The sequence below is a fragment of the Salvelinus fontinalis genome, chromosome 16 (genome assembly GCF_029448725.1).
Source record: "Salvelinus fontinalis isolate EN_2023a chromosome 16, ASM2944872v1, whole genome shotgun sequence".
NCBI classification, from domain to species: domain Eukaryota; kingdom Metazoa; phylum Chordata; class Actinopteri; order Salmoniformes; family Salmonidae; genus Salvelinus; species Salvelinus fontinalis.
The window spans coordinates 27148999-27170835 of NC_074680.1; the positions used below are offsets into that span (position 1 = coordinate 27148999).

Below are 21837 nucleotides of genomic sequence, written 5' to 3' on the forward strand. Positions count from 1 at the left end.
GAGTGCGGTTGTGTACGTCGCCCTGTCTTCTTACGTACAGCGTAGCGTGGAAAGCGTCAAGGGGGAGTTATATTAATGCCCCGGACATACCCCGGGTGAAGCAGGTTAGCCTTGATTGCATCTGTTTTGGAGCCAGGTGCCTCGTTCTGGCCGACGGCGAAGACTGCTCAAAACAAAAGTGACGTAGGTTAATCACGTGGAGTAATAGTAGGATTATGTGTTTTCAAATACAAAAGTGATTGATTTTGATCAAAATTATTTATCTCGTTTGAAAATTAGAACATATTTTATGGAAAATACATGTGTGTTTGTTAACGATGCATCATGCTGCCTTGTTGACAACATGGATGAGCGGCGCAGATTACTGTTCGATTTGAGAGTTCGCCCCTCACTCACCGGTTTTGCCCGGTCACATCACGGGCCATAGACCGGTTCACGTTATCGAACTCCCTCAATGGTGCAGTGTCATGAACGTGTTTGTAAACAATTAATGCAGAAGGTGAGAAACGTAAGCTATTATGCCATCAAATTGCTATATAGAACTCATTATATGACACATAACATACTGTCGTGCCATGTCAGTTGAGCTATATTCAAAAGAGCGTGGCAGACAAACTCTAGTTCTAGTCCAAGATGTTCAAGAGGTTCATGCTAGCTTGGTCGTGCTAACATTAGCTAGCTAACAACCCCAGACGAAAAACAAGTCGATTATGTGGGGATTTAATTTTATAGCTATCGACATACCCTGGTAAGCTTGTCATACTACCTACATATTTGTAATCAAACTAAAATAACCTAGCAGTATTGTCAAACCATTAAAACCTATCATATTTCGCCGGATCCTTTAAGTTAACGTTATGGACAGGATTATCAAGCGAGTAACGTTAGACACCCGGTTTGAGCAAACAATGATGTGATGCTAGATAGATATTGTCACCCATTCTTTATAGATATTAGCCCGACGCTTGGAAGTCAGGGTGGTGTCACTAACATGCAGCTACCAACAGTAATACTGTCTACTTCTCTTCCTAGGAGTGAAAACAATATTGCTATGGTACTGGTACTGAAGTCTTAACTTGTTATCTAGTGTGGTGTTCAAATGTGAAGTTGAGTTTCAATCTTATGTTCCTTTTCATTGATAGGTACAGCAAACTGAAGTTGGAATTATCGCCACATATCTCCATAGAAACCATAGAATTCTCCCTGTATGTATAGGATGTTTAAGCTGACATTTTCCTGATTTGAAATTGCCAGGATGACAAGACCGATACTACCAATGCTTAAAAAAAAATATGATTAATATATAGTTCTCCAACATCCTTTTTATCCATATTTGTTGAATACTGAATTCAACAGCCATTTGGCAGCCACCACAATTATCAGACCAACATGCCTTGGCCATTTTCTGAGTCTATAAAGAAGCGGGCATGCAGATACCTTTTGCATCGGTATTTGGGCAATTTCCTACAAGAGAAACTGAGTTTAGATCAGCTTAGCTTAGACCTCTATCAAGGCACTGGATCCCTGGCACAAGTGCCGTTGGACAAGTGGGTAAGTTCAACCATTGTTGTGTAAACAAATAATAGTAATGGCATAATTGGATTTGTATTGACATAAATACTTTAAGTATACCTTTGCCTGAGCGCTATTTCTTCCCCTTCAGTCTTTGAATGAGATCTTGGAGTCAGTGGATGCTCCCTTCGAGGTAATAGAGGGCTTCATCCAGACCATCTCTCTGACCGTACCATGGGCGTCCCTGCTGCAGGAGAACTGTGCCCTCGAGGTCAAGGGACTGGAGATGGTGTTCAGACCCAGACCACGCATGGGTAAGAGGACACCTCCATTTGTTTGTTTCTTCAGCATCATTGTACTATGGCTGCCTGCTACTAGTGCGCACACAGCTAACTAGCTAACGATTCCACATCGACTACAAATTGAATAAATCATGTTGACCATGACTGTTTCTTCCTGTGTGCCCCTAGCATCAGGTATGGAACCCATGTACTGGTCCAGCTTCATGACGAGCAGCATGCAGCTTGCCAAAGAGTGTCTGAGCCAGAGACTAACGGATGACTTGGGGGAAAGCTTTCAGCCACTAGAGGGATTGGAGAAGTTTGCAGAGACCATAGAAACAGGTGCAGTACAAAATTACTGTACAATAAGTCAACACTTGATTGGGCTTTTTTCCCAGGAATCAATAGGGTTGATTATGATTTCTACTTTCATTTCTGTAGTTCTGAGAAGAGTCAAGGTGACTTTTTTGGACACGGTTCTCAGAATAGAACATGTTCCAGAAAATTCCAAAACAGGAATCGCTCTTGAGATGCGAATCAACAAGTAAGTTATGTTATAACAACTACTTGCACATTGAAGTAGTGTCCAATAACTTTTACTTAGGTATTCCTGATTTTATTGAGCAGTTTACAGAGCTTTCCACTCTTTACATGAGCTCTTAAATCCTTATCTGTTTTGTGTTGTTCAGGATTGTTTATTGTGATGAGACGGGCGAGGAGAGCTCCAGTGTGAATGTGCACCAGCCCACCACGTTTGCACATAAAAACCTGCAACTGGAGGGAGTCACCGTCTTCTGGGACGAGTTTTCAGAGGCGGCCAGAGCTGGCTTCAAATCCTCACCCATCCCAGCAGTGAGTCTACACCCAAATAATCTCCTGTGTAGTTTTAAGCACAGATAACTGATACTCACTCGCTCTTCCCTTTTCTGCACCCCCTTAGGAGACAGAGGCCAAGCTATCCCCCAGCTGGAACCCCAGAATAATCTGTGAGCCACACCCCCAGTTCACAGAGCCTATTTCTTCTGCAACACCCTTTGAACCCATGCAGATTGGTCACCTTAGTGGCAGAATCGATCTGTCGCTTGTCCTGAAACAGAACCAAACCATGCCTGGAGCAAAGGTTGGGTCAGCATTCTCACATGATTGAAATGGCACAGTATCTGTGAAACTTGGACATACTGAAATGCACAGAATGTCTATTGTCTTGGTCTTTGAAAGGGTATTTTTGTTTTTCAGTTGGATGTTGATGGACAGATCAGTACAATGATCGTGCTGCTATCTCCACGGCAAGTTCACCTACTCCTGGACATGTTTGGAGTTTTTTCAGGCTCAGGTGGGTTTAATGATTGCAATTTAATGATGATATCTTAAAAGGAGCTGCCTCAGAGGTTGTTGAGTGAAACACTATAAGCCTCTGCTTTTGTGTCCGAAGGTGGGCCGGAGTGGGGGAAGGACAAGAGGAACCGTCCCATGCAGCAGGAGGATGAGTATCGGCTCCACATGGAGCTAAACCGCTGCCTGAAGAAGGACTCAATGATGGCCGGGGAAGACCCTGACCTTTTCGAGAGCCAGACCACCAGAACTGTGTCCAGCCGAGGTTCAGATGAATTGTTACCTCCAACCAATGTTTAATAACCTGATGACTTGTATTGAGCTTTTTGATAGTTATTGTAGGCTTATATCTAAATATCATGAACAATTGTTTGATCTAGTTTCTTTCTTGTTGGAGCAGAGGATGTCTTCTTCTCCATGGCTGACATGGACATGTCTCACAGTCTGTCATCCCTCCCCCCACTGGGGGAACCGCCCACTGTGGACCTGGACCTGTCACTCAACAGTAACTACTCCCCCTCTCCAGGAGAGTCTCCCTCTGGCAATGCCACGGTACGTCTCACTGGACTAAGAGTAAAAGCATCTTAACCTGATCTAATGACATGGTTATTGTAACATAGTGTAATGCTTTGTTCCTTTGTCCTCTAAGAACCTCTGGGACGATTACCTTGATGTGCCCAGACAGAGGGAGAAACAGACCCAAGAAAGCCCTTTCCTGATGCGGGACTCACCACTCCAACACAAGCTGCTGAGGCAGACCTGTAAGAACCGGGATACACTGTCACTACCATTTGGAATAAACTGAGCAGAGTGTTTACAAGTCAGTAATTCACTCATTTTGTACTGTGTTTCAGCCCACCCAACCAAAGCCCATGGTGATGAGTCCAGGCCGGAGCTGGTCTTCAGGCTGACACTGGGGAGCCTGGCTGTTTGTGTTCTCCACATCGACCCCTTGCCCCCACCAGATGCTGCCCCCAGCCCCCTGGCCCCCATGGCTGCTGACTTTTTCAGGGTTGTCTGCTCCGACCAGCTCCCCCCAGCAGGGTTCATCCAGTTACGCACAGCGTTTGACGATGCCTGCCCCTATGACCACCTCAGGTGATCATATTGACATATTTTGCACTTCCCTGCCATCTTAGTAACCTGACTGACTCAATCCCATGTCATATGTGTCCTCTATCTCTCCAGGTTTGTGGCTCAGGGGATGAAGGTGACATATGAGCTTTGTCAGGGCTCCAGCCTGCACAGCTTCAGCACAGACGTGTCCCTGGGCCAGATGGAGCTGCTGGAGTGTCTCTTCCCCTCTGAGGCCCAAAGGGGTGTGTCCCTAAGAGGGGTCCAGTACACAGAGGTAAAGGCCTCCCCACCAACAACATCCACAGTGTCCCAGTAATCAGATCACAACACATGGGCATAACAGATATCATAACATAACAGATGTTTAATTCTATTTTTGGATCTAGGCATAGATGGCATGTGCTTGTAGAGATGTTGATGTTTTCTCGGTCTGTCCCACCTCAGCTCCTGACATTTGATACCCCTGTCACCACTGAGGCACCATCTGCCACCTGCCTCCACCTGCTCTACAAACTGTCTGAACGCAGAGGGCCGCAGGTAAGAGCAATCTTAGGGAGGTTCAAATCTGCAGTGAATGCACCGTAATTAGATTCCCAGTTCTGCAACCCAACTTGCCATACTCTCAAGTAACTTCAACTTAATTCTGCATCAGTCATGCATTAATGTCAAACTGAGATTTGTGTGCATCTCAAGTTAGTATTCGGCCCACAATGTACAGTACGTAGCAAATCCTGCACAGTGCCTGATACAGTACCCCCTTACATGCTTTCCTCCAGGGTGGACAGGTGCGTCTGAGCACCATGCCCAGGAAGGCTGACTTCCAGGTGGAGCTGGGGGCGGTCCGCTCTGAACTGGACATCAGCATCGTGGACCGCCTCAACTCTCTGCTACAGCCACAGAAACTGGTCACCACAGAGATGATGGCCTCTCACATGTACACGTCCTATAATAAACACATCAGCTTGGTGAGGACCGTCTTAATACCATCTTTACACAGTCATAGCAGCGATTTTACCATGTGTTTAAGGAAGCTGCCTATTATTGCAATAACTATGAAAAAGTAAATCACCTCAAATTTTTTCATCCACCCCATAGCACAAGGCCTTTACAGAGGTCTTCCTTGATGACAGCCGTACTCCAGCCAACACCCACGTGTCGATAAGAGTCAATGCTCCTGTGTTGAGCCTGGTGGTGCGCTTCCCCATCCCAGACCTGCGTTCGGACCAGGAGAGAGGCCCCTGGTTTAAGAAGTCACTGCAGAAGGAGGTTCTGTACCTGGAGCTGGAGGACCTGGAGGTGAAGACAGAGTTCACAGGCGGCAGCTCCCCAGAGCAGACCAAGATGGAGCTCACCTTCAGAGAGCTAGTCGGTATGTATGTCACCCAGCTGCTAACGAACAGGTTAGCCTCAAAACCAGAACCACTTTTGATATATATAATTTCTGTATTCATTTTTCATCCATTCGCACAGGGAAGTTCCAGGAACAGGAGGACCAGCCTGCAGCCAGGTTCCTCAGGGTCTCCCACACCATGGATGGAGACATGACCACCTCTGACAGTGGGAAGTTTGACTGGCCCAGGTACTGTACACCAGTCCGTGTAGTACTGTACTGCTTCATGTCATACCTACACCTTGTCTCTTAGATGTTGTGAAACTCTCCTTACTAACCCTCCCCTGCCCCTCCAGAGTGGTGCTGAAAGTCAACCCCACCGCTGTCCACTCCATCCTGGAGCGTGTGACTGCGGAGGAGGACGAGGGGGCCGAAAGCCACTCCCCAGAGGAGGAAGAGGAGGAGGAGGGGGGAGGTGCCCACTCACTGAAGGATGTCTGTGATTTTGGGAAGCCTGAACCCTCCCCCTTCTCCTCACGCCGGGTCATGTATGAGAATGAGGAGGTAGGAGCACATTTATTATTGAAACGCTAATTTGAACATAATTAGGACTGATTGATCAACATTTAGTTATGACTGGTAATTAAGGCAACTTGAATTATTGACATTTCTTCCCCTCTCCTTTAGATGGTCATTCCTGGTGATGTGGCTGAAATGACAGAGTTCCAGGAGAAAACCATGAGCAATTCCCGCTTTATCCTAGAGTTGTGCTTGCCAAATGTGCAATTATCATTACCCAACAAGGCCTTTTATGAGAAACTGCATAACAGGTACTGTGCACAAAAAACTGGGGAAACGAATCAAATGTTCTAGGAATGCGAAAACTATAGTATCACAGTAACTACTACATCTTCCACTGCTTCTACCACAGCTATTACTTTGACTATTTACTATTCACTATAATTATGATCATTTTACTATGTCTATAATCAACTCCCCCTCTCTTGCAGGATAAACAATGACCTGCTGTTATGGGAGCCCAACGCTCCCTCGCCTGTGGAGACAGTGGAGAACATGCCGTATGGAGTAGGGCTGTCTGTTGCCAGCCAGCTGATCAACGCTGCACACTACACCAAGGACAGCTTCAGCCCGTTCCGCTCCACTGGCCCTGAGGGTGAGACTCTCCCTACATAGTTCAACCAACATCTGCTGCATCTCAACCTCGTTCATGGTTTTCATACGCTGCTGCAAGTCTGTAGTGCACTCTGTTCTGTGCATTAATATTATTGAGATGTACTAATGTACCAGGTAAAAAAAAGTACTGAAATGTAATGGTTAAAATGTTATTCCTTCATATCAAATGAACTGCAACTTTCCCAACCCATATGACTGTGGTGTCCTGTGCTTGTAGAGGAGGACAGTGGATCAGAGGAGGAGACCATGCACCACTACTCCCCTGCCTCTGAGCAGTGCTTCAGATCTCGCAGGAAGAAGAAGCCCAAGGCCCAGAGCAAGACCTCACAGAGCGTGTTCTCTGTAATCCTCACTGTCAACCACGGCCTGGTGGCTCTGCAGACCAGCGCTAAGGTAACCCTGAGTTACATTTACAATGATCTGTCATTTCTCAGTTACATTGCATTTAAACAGCTGGGTATTCTCTGAGACTGTTTGACTGACTGGTCCCCCAATTTGTATTTTTATTTTCCAGCAGGAGGATAAGACTATTTTAAATAACCGACATGGAGAGTTCTGGTTGGAGGTGAAGAATGGGGTCCTGTTCAGTGTTACACAGTACGAAGGCTACAAAGACAGGCACTACATCTGCTTCCACACCAGCAACATCTGTCTCTATCACCAAGGTAAGACTGGAGACATTAAGCCTGGGCACACATTTGAGGTGGAGCTTCATAGATCCCCTCTGCAAATGAGTCAATATGCCATTGTTCATGGGGATGCCACTGTGTCTGTTACATTGTATGGGTTTATATCTCTACCTAGGTCTGGTGGAAGGAGACACCCCAGTGTCCGACATCAAGCTGCCCTGCAGGATGCGTCCTCATTGGCTGGAGCCAGCCATCTACCCCTCTGAGACTGATAGGGCGTCCCCTTCCGAGGGCATCGGCCTGGAGGACCACAGCATGCTGTCTGTCGCCGTCAAGATCTCCTCCCAGAACATGGAGCGCAATGTCAAGGTAGGTACACCTCATTTACATTTCTACTATTGGTGTGCATTAACTTGTGCCAGTGTTTCAAACACTAGTCTGTTGCTTGAGAAAGAAAAGCCATGTCATTTTTGACAGACGGGGAGATATGTGCTCACTGTTAGTATGCGTTTCCTCTGCAGGAGTTCCTGGTTGCAGTGGGAGTGAGAGGGACCACACTCCAGCACCGAGTGGTTCCCCCAAAACTGGGCTGGTATGACCAGGTAAACACAACACCTATCTATCCAAGGTGTTTGTGTACGGTCTGAGGCCACAACATTAAGCATCCCTTGGATAGAATGAACCATACTCTTGTCTGATCAGTGTTTCTTTGTTGTGTGTAACAGATTGTGGACTTCCTGAATGTGTCTGATGAGCCTGTGTTGGGTTACATCCCACCTGCCTCAGTCACCACCCTTCATCTGCACCTGTGGAGCTGCTCATTGGACTACAGGTGCTGTTGACTAGACCAGTGTTTCCCAACTCCAGTCCTCGAGTACCCCCAAAGCACACGTTTTTGTTGTTTCCCCAGCTTAACATAACTCATTCAACTTATTTAGGGCTTGATGATTAGTTGGTAAGTTGAATCAGTTGTGCTTGTCCAGGGCTACAATAAAAATGTGTTCTGTTGGGGGTACTGGAGGACTGGAGTTGAGGAAACAGTGGACTACACTACAGTGTAGATGCGTCACGTTTGTAACCTAACTTGGCTGTGTATCTGGATCAGTGGTTCCCAAACGTTTTATAGTCCCGTACCCCTTCAAACATTAAATCTCCAGCTGCGTACCGCTCTAGCACCAGGGTCAGCGCACTCTCAAATGTTTTTTGCCATCATTGTAAGCCTGCCACACACACACTATACGGTACATTTATTAAACATAAGAAAGAGTGAGTTCTTGTCACAACCCGGCTCGTGGGAAGTGACAAAGAGCTTTTATAGGACCAGGGCACAATATAATAATAATCAATCATTTTGCTCTTTATTTAACCATCTTACATATAGAACCTTATTTGTTCATCAACAATTGTGAATAACTCACCACAGGTTAATGAGAAGGGTGTGCTTGAAAGGATGCACATAACTCTGCAATGTTGGGTTGTATTGGAGAGATCTGTGTCTTAAATCATTTTCCACACAGTCTGTACCTGTATTTCGTTTTCATGCTAGTGAGGGCAGAGAATCCACTCTCGCATAGGTACGAAATTGCAAAGGGCATCAGTGTCTTAACAGCTTGATTTGCTATTGCAAGAAACTCTGAGCGCTGCCCAATCCAGAAATCTGGCAGTGGCTTCTGATTAAATAACATTTTCACAGAACTGCTTGTTGCATTTTCGATGATGCTCTCTTGTTCATATATCGGTAATTGGCTGGAGGCAGGGCATGAAAGGGATAACGAATCCAGTTGTTTGTGTCATCCGTTTCGGGGAAGTACCTTCGTAATGATGCACCCAGCTCACTCAGGTGCTTCGCTATATTACATTTGATATTGTCCGTAAGCTTGAGTTAATTTGCACACAAAAAAAATCATACACTGATGGAAAGTGTAATCCTAGATTCAGATCATTCAGGCGAGAAGAAACATCATCCAGATAGACCAGTCATGTGAGAAACTCGTCATCATGCAAGCAGTCAGACAAGTGAAAATTATGGTCAGTAAAGAAAACATTAAGCTCGTCTCTCAATTAAAAAAAAAAAAAATGGGTCAATACTTTGCCCCTTGATAACCAGCTCACTTCTGTATGTTGTAAAAGCGTTACATGGTCGCTGCCCATATCATTGCATGATGCAGAAAATGCACAATAGTTCAGGGGCCTTGCTTTAACCAAGTTAACCATTTTCACTGTAGTGTCCAAAACATCTTTCAAGCTGTCAGGCATTCCCTTGGCAGCAAGAGCCTCTCGGTGGATGCTGCAGTGTACCCAAGTGGCGTCGGGAGCAACTGCTTGCATGTGCGTTACCACTCCACTATGTCTCCCTGTCATGTCTTTTGCACCATCAGTACAGATACCAACACATCTTGACCACCAAAGTCCATTTGATGTCACAAAGCTGTCCAGTACTTTAAAAATATCCTCTCATGTTGTTCTGGTTTCCAGTGGTTTGCAGAAGAGGTTGTCTCCCTTAATTGACCCCCCATAAACGTAACGGACATATACCAGGAGCTGTGCCAGGCCCGCCACGTCTGTTGACTCATCCAGCTGTAATGCATATAATTCACTGGCTTGTATGCAAAGTAGTAATTGTTTCAAAACATCTCCTGCCATTTCACTGATGTGTCGTGAAACAGTGTTGTTTTATGAAAGCATTGTCTGTCTAGTTTTTTGGGCCTTTTCCCCCAGCATTGTTCCAGCCATATCTGCGGCTGCAGAAAGAATTAAGTCCTCCACAATAGTATGGGGCTTGCCTGTCCTAGCCACTCTGTAGCTCACCATATAAAATGCCCTTCTTATTAATGGTATCTGTTGCTTTTATACGTGTTTTACTACTTGAAAGTAGTCTTTATTCTCACTCAAAAAAACTCCTGTGGCTTATTTTTTGAATTGTCATGTTTCTAAATGTCTGTGCAAGAGTGAAGGTTTCCCGCGAGAGAGTAACGGTTAATGTGATTGGATGTTAAGTATTTGACTAGGCTACCTGTATTTAACATTGTGTTTTTTTGCTGAACACAAGATGGTGTAATTTTATTTTTGGCAGTGAATCGAGGCTAGTCAGGTGAGGGGGGGAAAAACTCACCCAACTTTATAGCCCCGTTGGAAAATATAAATGTACTGTTTGAAAATGTGAAGGGAAAAAAAGATTTTTGTTATTTTATTTTAAAAAATCAAAATGTGAAACACATTTGTATTTGGCGTACCCCCGACGGCATTGCGCATACCCCAGTTTAGGAATACCTGATCTGGATGATTGTATTTTAACATGGTGTATATCCTCTCTGCAGACCCCTGTACCTGCCACTCAGGTCTCTGTTGGTAGTGGAGACATTCAGCATCTCCAGCAGTGTCTCCTTAGACCACTCATCCTCCACTCTCAGGTACAGTTGCAGCACTGGACGTGTCATTGACAGGAAATCAGAAGTTGAACGTTTGTGTTTCAGTATGTATTTTGTGCTGGTTCTAGGATCATTTTGGATGAAGCAGCTTTGTTCCTCTCTGACAAGAGCAATGCCGTCTCTGTAAATCTAATGCGAGGTGAGACAAACTCTGGTAAAATTTGTTATTCAAAGATGCTTTAACGTATTCTCCATTTAAACAGATTTGATTGGACCAGTAACCCATGTGCTTTATCTCCCAGACTATGTGCAGGTGGTAGACATGGGAACATTAGAGCTGAGGATCACTGCTGTCAAACCTGGAGTGGACGGAGAATTGGTAAGAGCTGACAACCTCTGTTGATCTATGAGAAAAGTCTTTCCAACAGCAAGACGGCACCGTTGATCCAGTCTTCTCACTGTGTCTTTTGACAGACTGAGCCCAGATTTGAGCTGCGCTGCTCCAGTGACGTCATCCACATCAGAACGTGTTCAGACTCCTGTGCTGCTCTGATGAACCTCATCCAGTATGTGGCCAGCTATGGAGACCTAGTGACCCCTCCTGGGCCGGAGGCCAAAAGCACCTGTTCCAAGCATAGAGCCAAGGTCAGCATTTATACCCCTCAGATACATGTATGATTTATCATAGCCATTACGCTATATCAAGCTGTTGCCTTGAGAGTGAAGAGCAGTGACTGGGCAGTGGAAAATTTGTTGTATTTGTAAATTGGGAGGCTTATTTATGACTCAACATAGCCATTACAATTACAGTATATCAAACTATTGCCTTGAGAGTAGACCAGTTTGGACTGTGTAGAATTTATACTGGTGTAAATACTGTTGTGAGGCAATGGACTGTCTGCTGAGTTAAAATGGTGTTCATGTCCTTGTTTGGTCAGTCGGAGGCTTCAAGCCGGCCCCCTTCCCAGGCTCCTCCGCTCCCCGACGCTGAGCAGCAGATGCTGCAGGACCTGATGAGTGAGGCCATGGAAGAGACAGACAACCAGCACAGCCTGGCCTTGCAACACAATGGTGAGACTACATACAACTAAAATGACTTGACATTTACTACATGCATAGTAGTTGTCTGTGTGATTTTACGTTGTCATTACTCTCCCCCACAGGAATTCATGAGGAGCAGAATCATGACCTCGACCAGCCTCGCTCTGACCTCTTCCTTTTCCCGGACGAGAGCGGAAATCTGCCACAAGAGCTGAGTCCCACTTACCCTACGCTCCACTCACCCCTCATCACCCCTGCCCCTAGCCTGGTCCCAGAGACCGACGACTTCTGTATTCTAGAGACCCCGGGCTCCAGAGCAGACGTAAGAGCATGCATCTCATACACTTACTTACTCAGCATGTTGAATAACTTGTACATTTTAAGTGTCACTCCATTGCATTGGTGTGATGGGTGTGTTTGTCTCAGGATCGGGACGAGGAGCCCGTGGTGAACAAGTTAATCCCAGACTCCATTGAGATCAAAGACGACCACTTTGGCCTGCCCCTGGACAGCAGCGACTCCAGCAGAGGAGCCCTGAACTTCCCTGTCCCAGAGCTGCGCTACCTCATCAGGGAGATCTCTGTCATCTGGCACCTGTACGGGGGGAAGGACTTTGGGAGCTCCACATTCACCTCCTCTCCAGCTAGAAGTTGGGGGTGAGTGTGTGTGCTTTGGACTGTTCAACTGTTCTTTATTACAACAACAATACTGGGAGATGTGATTGAACTGAGATTGTGTGAAATGTCAGGATGGCTAGAGAAAGAAATGGATGTAATGGTCAAAAGGTGCAACAGATGATCAAGTGTCATCTGTTAATGTTTGGGTTATGTTGAAGGTGTACCCCACACAGCTCCCCCTCCCAGACCCCAGTCAGACAGGGCAGGGGTGGAGGACGGGCCGGGGGAGGGCGGGGCAGGAACCCTGACGTCCTGATGGAGATCCAGCTCAGCAAAGTAAGAGAACATGACACAACCCCCCTCTCCTGTAACTATACAACATGTTGCCTATGAGTCTGAAGCTAAAGTTTAGGACATCTTGCTCTTTTCTCAGGTGCGGTTCCAACATGAGGTATACCCCCAGGTCCCGGTGGCCTCTGGGTCGGCGGCGGACCAGCCTGTGTCCCGGCAGGTTCTCATCGTCCAGGACCTGGAGATCAGAGACAGACTGGCCACCTCCCAGATGAACAAGTTCCTGTACCTCTACTCCAGCAAGGAGATGCCCCGCACGGCCCACTCCAACATGGTGAGGGATACTGGGCATCTAGAGTAATGTCCATGTGACTGTGGTCACATCAAAGACATGGTAGTGGATAAGGCATGTTGAGGCTGAATGTTTTTTGTTTTCTTGCAGCTGACAGTTCGGGCTCTGCACATGTGTCCAGAGACGGGTCAAGCACCCCAGGAGTGCTGTCTGAGAGTCTCACTCATGCCCCTTCGCCTCAACATCGATCAGGTGAGCCAGAGAAAAACGTGCTGTTTTTTTCTAGTTAATCATACATCCTTCTGAGGTTTGCAAAAGATTTCAAGCCATGGAAATTGGTAGGCATTCACATGCTCTCATTTAACACGTTTCAGTTTTAATATTGATCCCTTTGAAATGACACAGGCTTTTTATTTTCATGTAGGATGCATTGTTTTTCTTGAAAGACTTCTTTGCTAGCCTTGCTGCTGAAGTTGAGATGTTCTCTCCACCTGATCAAGAAGGTAAAAGATCCTTGGCTATAGGCTACTATTGTATGAAATATGTAGCCTATTGAATAGCATTTTCATCACGTGTTTTATTTCATGATTTGTCGCTGAGCAAAATGTTGACCCTCAATGATGCATTTGTTGGCCTGCAGCACTGTGTGTTTCAATGAAGAAGCCGTCTGCCCCAGAGGTCTCGTGCAGCTTCACTAAGAATGGAGGTGGGAGCCAGGACCCTGCCCCCATCATCTCTGTGCCTGCCCAGAGCCGCTCCAGCCTCAGTCTCAACGGCCTCACCCTGCCCAGTAACAGCGACTCTGGGGAAGCTGAGGCTGCCACTGCATCATCCTTCACTGACCAGCCCATCTTCTTCAGGTAGGTGTCCACACTATGTGTAGAGGTGGACAGGTACACTATATATACAAAAGTATGTGGACAGCCCTTCAAATTAGTGGATTCAGCTATTTCAGCCACATCCGTTGCTGACGGGTGTATAAAATCGAGCACCCAGCCATGCAATTGCCATAGACAAGCATTGGCAGTAGACTGGCCTTACTGAAGAACTGTGACTTTCAATGTGGCACCGTCATAGGCATCCTATGACGGTGCCACATTGAAAGTCATAGTTCTTCTTCTTCAGTTCTTCAATTTCTGCCCTGCTAGAGCTGCCCCGGTCAACTGTAAGGTATGTTATTGTGAAGTGGAAACATCTAGGAGCAACAACGGCTCAGCGGCGAAGTGGTAGGCCACACAAGCTCCCCGAACGGGACCGCAGAGTGCTGAAGCGCGTATAAATCGTCTGTCTTCGGTTGCAACACTCACTACCAAGTTCCAAACTGCCTCTGGAAGCAACGTCAGCACAAGAACTGTTCGTCGGGAGCTTCATGAAATGGGTTTCCATGGATGAGCAGCAGCCACACACAAGCCTAAGATCGCCATATGCAATGCCAAGCGTCGGCTGGAGTGGTGTAAAGCTCGCCGCCATTGGACTCGTGTTCTCTGGAGTGATGAATCACGCTTCACCATCTGGCTGTCCGACAGAACCAATCTGGGTTTGGCGGATCAAATCAAATCAAATGTATTTATATAGCCCTTCGTACATCAGCTGATATCTCAAAGTGCTGTACAGAAACCCAGCCTAAAACCCCAAACAGCAAGCAATGCAGGTGTAGAAGCACGGATGCGTGGAGAACGCTACCTGCCCCAATGCATAGTGCCAACTGTAAAGTTTGGTGGATGAGGAATAATGGTCCGGGGATGTTTTTCATGGTTCAGGCTCTTTAGTTCCAGTGAAGGAAAATCTTAATGCTACAGCATACAATGACATTCTAGACGATTCTGTGCTTCCAACTTTGTGGCAACTGTTTGGGGAAGGCCCTTTCCTGTTTCAGCAAGGCAAGGTGCATAAAGAAATTAATAGAAGCATGTCCCCGCAGCAATGTTCCAACATCTAGTGGAAAGCCTTCCCAGAAGAGTGGAGGCTTTTATAGCAGCAAAGGGGAGACCAATTCCATATTAATGCCCATGATTTTGGAATGAGACGAGCAGGTGCACATTGTGTTTATTGATGTTGTTAGCAAATTATGAAATATTTGTTTTCATTTGTTTGATTTCCCTCAGAGAGTTTCGGTTTACTTCTGAAGTTCCCATTCGTCTGGATTACCATGGGAAACATGTTTCAATGGAGCAGGTATGTTGTTTTAACAGTCTCTTAAAAACATTGCATACCAACACATTCAGTTTTGTGTTAAGTGATTCCAGTGTTGACAGGCCTCACAGTAGCACATTTTGCTCATGTTTCCTACGCTGTTCCTCTGTTACAGGGAACATTTGCTGGTATTGTGATTGGGTTGACACAGCTGAATTGCTCTGAGTTGAAACTAAGGCGGTTATGCTACAGACAAGGGTAGGTTTAATCAGTACAGTCCCCTCAAATTAGTATGATTCGTTATGATTGGACCTACCAACACTTAATTGGGTCATTCGTTATGTTAAATGATGACACACAAGCACTCTATGTATAGTATGAATAATACAGTATGCAGTAACTGTGAGGACATTATTGGTTTTCTTCCAGACTGTTGGGAGTGGATAAGCTCTTTTCCTATGCAATAAATGAGTGGCTGAACGACATCAAGAAGAACCAGCTGCCAGGACTGTTGGGTGGAGTGGGACCTATCCACTCGCTGGTACAGTTGGGTAAGTAGGACATGTGTATGTTGATAAACTGGTTTTGAGGCACTAATGTCTTCACCTATTAATCAGACAGCATGTTGCATGTGGTTTAATTTGCAAGGACTTCCTTAAATGATTAACTGGATCTTTGTAAAAAGATTCTGTCTAAGCCTTCCAGCACCACACAAGATACTGTGACAAAGGTCATGCTTTTGGCCAATTGCGCCACACAGGAAATTAGTCTGTAAGCTTTTGGATCAACATAAAAAATACTATTGTTATGCTTACACAGAACAAAAATATAAATGCAACATGTAAAGTGTTGATCCCATGTTTCATGAGCTGAAATAAAAAATCCCAGAAATGTTCCATATGCACAAAAAGCTTATTTCTCTCAAATGTTGTGTACAAATTTGTTTATACCCCTGTTAGTGAGCATTTCTCCTTTGCCAAGATAATCCATCCACCTGATAGGTGTGGCATAGAAGGAGAAGCTGATTTAAACACCATGATCATTACACAAGTGCGGGGACAATAAAAGGCCACTCTTAAATGTGCAGTTTTGTTGCACTACACAATGCCACAGATGTCTCAAGTTGAGGGAGCATGAAATTGGCATGCTGACTGCAGGAATGTCCACCAGAGCTGTTGCCAGAGAATTGAATGTTAATTTCTTTACCATAAACCGCCTCTAACGTCGTTTTAGAAAATTTAGCAGTACGTCCAACCGGCCTCACAACCGCAGACAACGTGTGAACAGAGTGCCCCATTGGGGTGGTGGGGTTATGGTATGGGCAGGCATTTACTACGGACAACAAACACAGTTGCATTTTGTCAATGGCAATTTGAATGCACAGAGATACCGTGACTAGATCCTAAGGCCCATTGTCATGCCATTCATCCACCACCATCACCTCATGTTTCAGCAGGATAATGCACTGTCCCATGTCTCAAGGATCTGTACACAATTCAAGAGACCACAATCAACAGCCTGATCAACTCTATGCGAAGATGTCGCGCTGCATGATGCAAATAGTGGTCACACCAGATACTAACTGGTTTTGTGATCCACTCTCCTACTATTTTTACGGTATCTGTGACCAAGGGATGCCTATCTGCATTCCCAGTCATGTGAAATCCATAGATTAGGGCCTAATGAATTTTTTCAATTGACTGATTTTCCTTATATGAACTGTAACACTTGAAGTGTAAAATCTTTTACATTTGCGTTTATATTTTTGTTCAGTATGTATTTTTAATGTATTAATAAACTAAATTAAAGTCAGAAATCCTGATCTTATGGGCCTTTTTTGTATTGACCAAATAAAATGTTCCGCCTGTTCAGTCCAGGGATTTAGGGATCTGGTGTGGCTCCCGATAGAGCAGTACCGGAAGGATGGTCGGGTTGTACGTGGATTGCAGCGGGGTACTGCTTCCTTTGGCACCTCCACAGCTATGGCTGCTCTGGAGCTTACCAACCGCATGGTGCGGACTATCCAGGTAAAAACACACCCTGGTTCAGATAGAATATTTCCAATGTAGGTTGTAACTGTCCTGCATCTCAACTTCTGTGTTACCAGTTTGTCAGGCTCCATAATGTAATGCAAAACAATTTGTTTTATTTTTGCTCTTCAGGCAGCAGCAGAGACTGCCTATGACATGGTATCTCCAGGATCCGATGAGAGGGAAATGAAGAGAATAAAACGGTTCTCTCATTACCGATTTGCTCATCAGCCAGTTGATCTAAGAGAAGGAGTAGCCAACGCTTACAGTGTTGTAAAAGAGGTAAATTGCAAGATGCAAGCAATTTGCATCTCATCTACTTGTAGTGCTGCTTAAAGTGTAACACACTACAAGATTGAGTACAGAATGAAGTTACTTATCAGGTCTGTTATAAATCATGTTCAATGTGTGTGTCCCAACAGGGAATCACGGACACTGCTCTGACCATCTATGACACGGCCACACGGGAGCACGAGCAGCGTGGGATGACCGGGGCAGTGGGTGGGGTCCTTAGACAGCTCCCCCCAGCTGTGGTCAAGCCTCTCATCATGGCCACCGAGGCCACCTCCAACGTACTGGGGGGCATGAGGAACCAGATTCACCCAGACGCACGCCAGGAGGAATCACAGAAATGGCGGCAAGGGGAGGAGTGATTGCCGACTGCTGTCCAATAACTGAAGAGATGATTGTGCGGAATCAGAGGGCGGTGTATTTTTTTTCAGAGAACACACTCCGTCTCAGCTGTTGCAAGGCCTTTTGAGTCTTACAAGCTGGAAGAAACTGACTCTGCAGATTTAATTTTGGATGCAAAAAATCGAATCACATTTTATTTGTCACATGCTTCATAGACAACCGGCATAGTAGACTAACAGTGAAATGCTTACTTACGGGTACTTTTCCAACAATGCCGAGTTAAAGATAAGATAAAAAATAAAATCGAAATAGTGATGCGAGGAATAAATACACAGTAAATAACAAATAAAAATAAAGAGTAAAAATAACATGGCTATATACAGTGCCTTCAGAAAGTATTCAGAACCCTTGACTTTTTCCAATTTTTTTTAACTTTACAGCCTTATTCTAAAATGTATTAAATTGTTTTTTTTCCTTCTCATCAATCTATGCACAATAACCCATAATGACAAAGCAAAAACAGGTTTTTAGAAATGTCTGCTAATTTATTAAATATAAAACCGGAAATATCACATTTACATAAGTATTCAGACCCTTTACTCAGTACTTTGTTGAAGCACCTTTGGCAGTGATTACAGTATTGAGTCTTGGGTATGACGCTACAAGCTTCGCACTCCTGTATTTGGGGAGTTTCTCGCATTCTTCTCTGCAGATCCTCTCAAACTCTGTCAGGTTGGATGGGGAGCGTTGCTGCACAGCTATTTTCAGGTCTCCAGAGAAGTTCGATCGGGTTCAAGTCTCTGGCTGGGCCACTCAAGGACATTTAAAGACTTGTCCAGAAGCCGCTCCTGTGTTGTCTTGGCTGTGTCTGAGGTCCTGAGTACTGTGGAGCAGGTTTTCGTCAATGATCTCTCTGTACTTTGCTCCGTTCATCTTTCCTTCGATCCTGCCTAGTCTCCCAGTCCCAGCCGCTGAAAAACATCCCCACAGCATGATGCTGCCACCCCCATGCTTCACCGTAGGGATGGTGCCAGGTTTCCTCCAGACATGACGCTTGGCATTCAATCTTGGTTTCATCAGACCAGGGAATCTTGTTTCTCACGGTCTGAGAGTCCTTTAGGTGCCTTTTGGCAAACTCTAAGCGGGCTGTCATGTGCCTTTTACTGAAGAGTGGCTTCCATCTGGCCACTCTACCATAAAGGAAACAGGATGCACCTGAACTCATCTTTGAGTCTCATAGCAAAGGGTCTGAATACTTATGTAAATAAGGTATTTCTGTTTGTTTTTTTATTCTAAATTTGCTAAAATCTCTAGCAACCTGTTTTCGCTTTGTCATTATGGGGTATTGTGCGTAGATTGCTGATGGAAAAAAATGTATTTAATCCATTTTAGAATAAGGCTGTAATGTAACAAAATGTGGAAAAAGTCAAGTGGTCTGAATACGTTCCAGAGACACTGTATAGGGAGTAGAAAATAACATGGCTATATACAGGATGGAGTATATTGCCAAAATGTAGTGGCGCTGAAAAGTCAGCGCTGGTGTAAATAAAACACAATTCATCTCGTAGACTTGTTGCAGTTTGAACTCGTGTGAATCAGCTTGTATTAACTTCCTAGCACATTTTCCCCCGCAGTGCCTTCATGGTAATATACTGTTGTAATACCATATGTTAGATAGAGGGACTCGTAGGAGCAGTTAATGTAGAGTCATAGAGGTCACTGTCTTATGTCCCTCCCTACTGTGGATCATAATTTATTACCTTAGCTTTGAGGATAGGACTGGATAGTTTTGAATGTTGAGAATCTTTCCATAACGGTAACAGTGAGGAAAATTAATATACCATGTCCTTAAAAGGGACAGAGATAAGGAGTGGTGTCTGGAAGCTCAGCATTTCATTGAATCTTTTTTTAACAATCGTCAAAACAGCAAGTCTGTAGTTTGTCATATTCAACATGATCTTATCCTACTTGGTGTCAAATAACACTATATCTCGACCAGAGATGTTGTAAGCTATTGAAGTGTATGCCCCCTAACATTTTATAAGGTTTAGCATATGTGGATATGTATGTGTGAGCTTTATAGCATTCTATGTAACATTTCTTGCAGAGAGCATCCTAAAAGAGTCTCAGCATTGTGGAATGTGTTGCGGTAAAATGTATAGATCATCTGCACTTTTAATTACAAGTGATGTGAAGGTCACTTGTTACCAGTACAATGGGGGGTGTTAGACTTTTTCATGATTTTATGGCTGTTGTCTTCGAAATACATTTATAAGAGAATTGCAGGCTGCAGTCGTATGGTATAATTGCCTGTGTAGCAAGTTCTTTAATGTGCGAAGTAGACTGCTTCTCAATTTAAAAAAAATTCAAATGTCAGTGTGAAACTTTATTTCACTATACATTTGCCTAAGTTGGCTTGTGCTGTCTGGTCTTAAATATCATGCCCATGTTTGAAATATTGGACTAGTGTTTTTGGCTTATTTTGGGGATAGCTCATGTGATACTGCAGCCTTTACATTTGCTCTGAACCCCTGAGTTGTTTTGGACAGTAGTTCACAACAAAAATGTTTAACTGTAATGGGAATTGTAATGCATGTGATAATAGAGAATATTGTTTATTGTACATAAGTGTACAGTTGATCTTCACAATTTGTATTTAAAGCATGAAATATTCTTAAAAGGGAAATAAACTAATGTCCACTGAAATATTTTGCCTTTTGAGAAGAAAACCAAAGATTTTGTGGCCAAACGTTATCTCCTTTATAATAATGTTCATGAATGGAGCATAAAAAATAGGAAACAAGTGTAGCGCCAGTTTGTACATTTGTTGTACTACTCACATACCGTACTTGTGCAGATATTAATACAACGTAACCTTACAATAGTACATTGTCATGCCCAATACTATCACAGCTTATTAAATAGACACATTTGAAATTCGTGACATACGTCTACTGATTACATTGTTTCTCACCTAATCACCTGCTAATAGTCGGAATTTGGCATCTCCATTATAAGGCAAGTCTGGTTTGGAATGGCGTTTTATTTCACACTGGAAGCAAACAAAGAGTAAGCTAAAATAGTTCAGGTATATTCCTGAATTAGTCAGTCAGCGGAGAGTTAGTGACAGTACAAAAGTGCAGACTGGACCGTAGTTTTATGGACACAATAGTTTTTTCCCTTACAGTGCTATATTTGTACCATACAGTGTCGAGGGGCCCCACGCAAACTTTTTCGTTCAAACTCATCTGTTTTGAATGCAATGGACTCTAGTGAGTAGATCATTTTGTATGGCGCGATATGTATGTCCAATATGACAAAAACGATTGGATTTAAGTTGATGGGCTGCTCTATATAAGGGCCGTCAAATGGGCAGCCACTCCCCCCTGAGTGTAACCACTGTGGATTTGGAAACAAATAATTTTGTACGGTGCAATATGTATATGTCCAATATCAAAAACTCTTTAAAGGGTGCAAATTGAGCAGTAACACTCCTTGGGGTGTAAACTCTGTGGATTTGGAAAATAGAAGTGCTCCTGAGTAGAATGGACCAAACGTTTATTGCGACCCAACTTACAGATCATTTTGTAAGGGGCAATATGTATATGTCTAATTTGAAAAAAATATTGGATTTATACTGAACAAAAATATAAACACAACATGTGAAGTGTTGGTTTCATGAGCTGAAATAAAAGATCCCAAACATTTTCCATATGCAGAAAAATCTTATTTCTCTCAAATGTTGTGAACAAATTTGTTTACATTTCTGTTAATGAGCATTTCTCCTTTGACAAGATAAAGGGTTGGGATGTGAGTGGAGTTACAGGGCGGGGGATAGAATGACGGTCAAAGATAAAAGTATAAAAAATAAAGTAAAAATAAAACATAACAAAAAGTACGTTTGAATGACACTGAGGGGCAGTGTTTTTACATCTAATACGTTTGCCTGAGGCTGATGCCTTGCAGGTGTTTGTACTCGTGCATATACACACACAATAAAATGCACATGCACAAAGGTAAATAGTGCCATACATACACTCAAACATATTCAGTTGGCCTTGCTGTTATTATTTTCGT

General features: G+C 44.2%; 1 protein-coding gene across 3 annotated transcripts; it reads left to right on the forward strand.

Annotated features, from left to right (window-relative positions):
* Positions 1-122: 122 nt before the first annotated feature.
* Positions 123-21468, forward strand: LOC129812902 (autophagy-related protein 2 homolog B-like). 3 transcript variants are annotated; one of them, XM_055864872.1, is made up of 43 exons: positions 123-508; positions 1143-1551; positions 1664-1826; positions 1983-2135; positions 2235-2337; positions 2483-2645; positions 2734-2913; positions 3030-3126; positions 3226-3390; positions 3526-3677; positions 3775-3886; positions 3980-4223; positions 4314-4476; positions 4647-4739; positions 4979-5167; positions 5298-5571; positions 5673-5781; positions 5889-6096; positions 6220-6362; positions 6543-6706; positions 6944-7119; positions 7241-7391; positions 7531-7724; positions 7877-7957; positions 8081-8187; positions 10673-10765; positions 10852-10922; positions 11026-11102; positions 11198-11368; positions 11662-11794; positions 11887-12086; positions 12191-12420; positions 12600-12717; positions 12815-13006; positions 13115-13216; positions 13389-13467; positions 13605-13824; positions 15070-15139; positions 15273-15355; positions 15527-15648; positions 16970-17124; positions 17260-17409; positions 17550-21468. In XM_055864872.1, exons 2-43 carry the CDS (start codon positions 1390-1392, stop codon positions 17778-17780), a joined length of 6243 nt encoding a protein of 2080 aa, XP_055720847.1. In that variant the 5' UTR covers positions 123-508; positions 1143-1389; the 3' UTR covers positions 17781-21468. The 3 variants fall into 3 exon arrangements, with proteins under 3 accessions (XP_055720847.1, XP_055720846.1, XP_055720848.1); XM_055864871.1 differs by having other exon boundaries at positions 123-499; XM_055864873.1 differs by lacking the exon at positions 123-508 and adding an exon at positions 550-748.
* The last annotated feature ends 369 nt before the right edge of the window (positions 21469-21837 follow it).

Excerpts from the sequence above, each read along its gene's own strand:
- LOC129812902 (XM_055864872.1), top strand. The coding sequence starts at position 1,390 with ATGCCTTGGCCATTTTCTGAGTCTATAAAGAAGCGGGCATGCAGATAC. Across the intron at positions 3,391-3,525 it reads CAGAACTGTGTCCAGCCGAG|AGGATGTCTTCTTCTCCATG; the intron begins GTTCAGATGAAT and ends TTGTTGGAGCAG. Across the intron at positions 10,766-10,851 it reads CACTCATCCTCCACTCTCAG|GATCATTTTGGATGAAGCAG; the intron begins GTACAGTTGCAG and ends TGCTGGTTCTAG.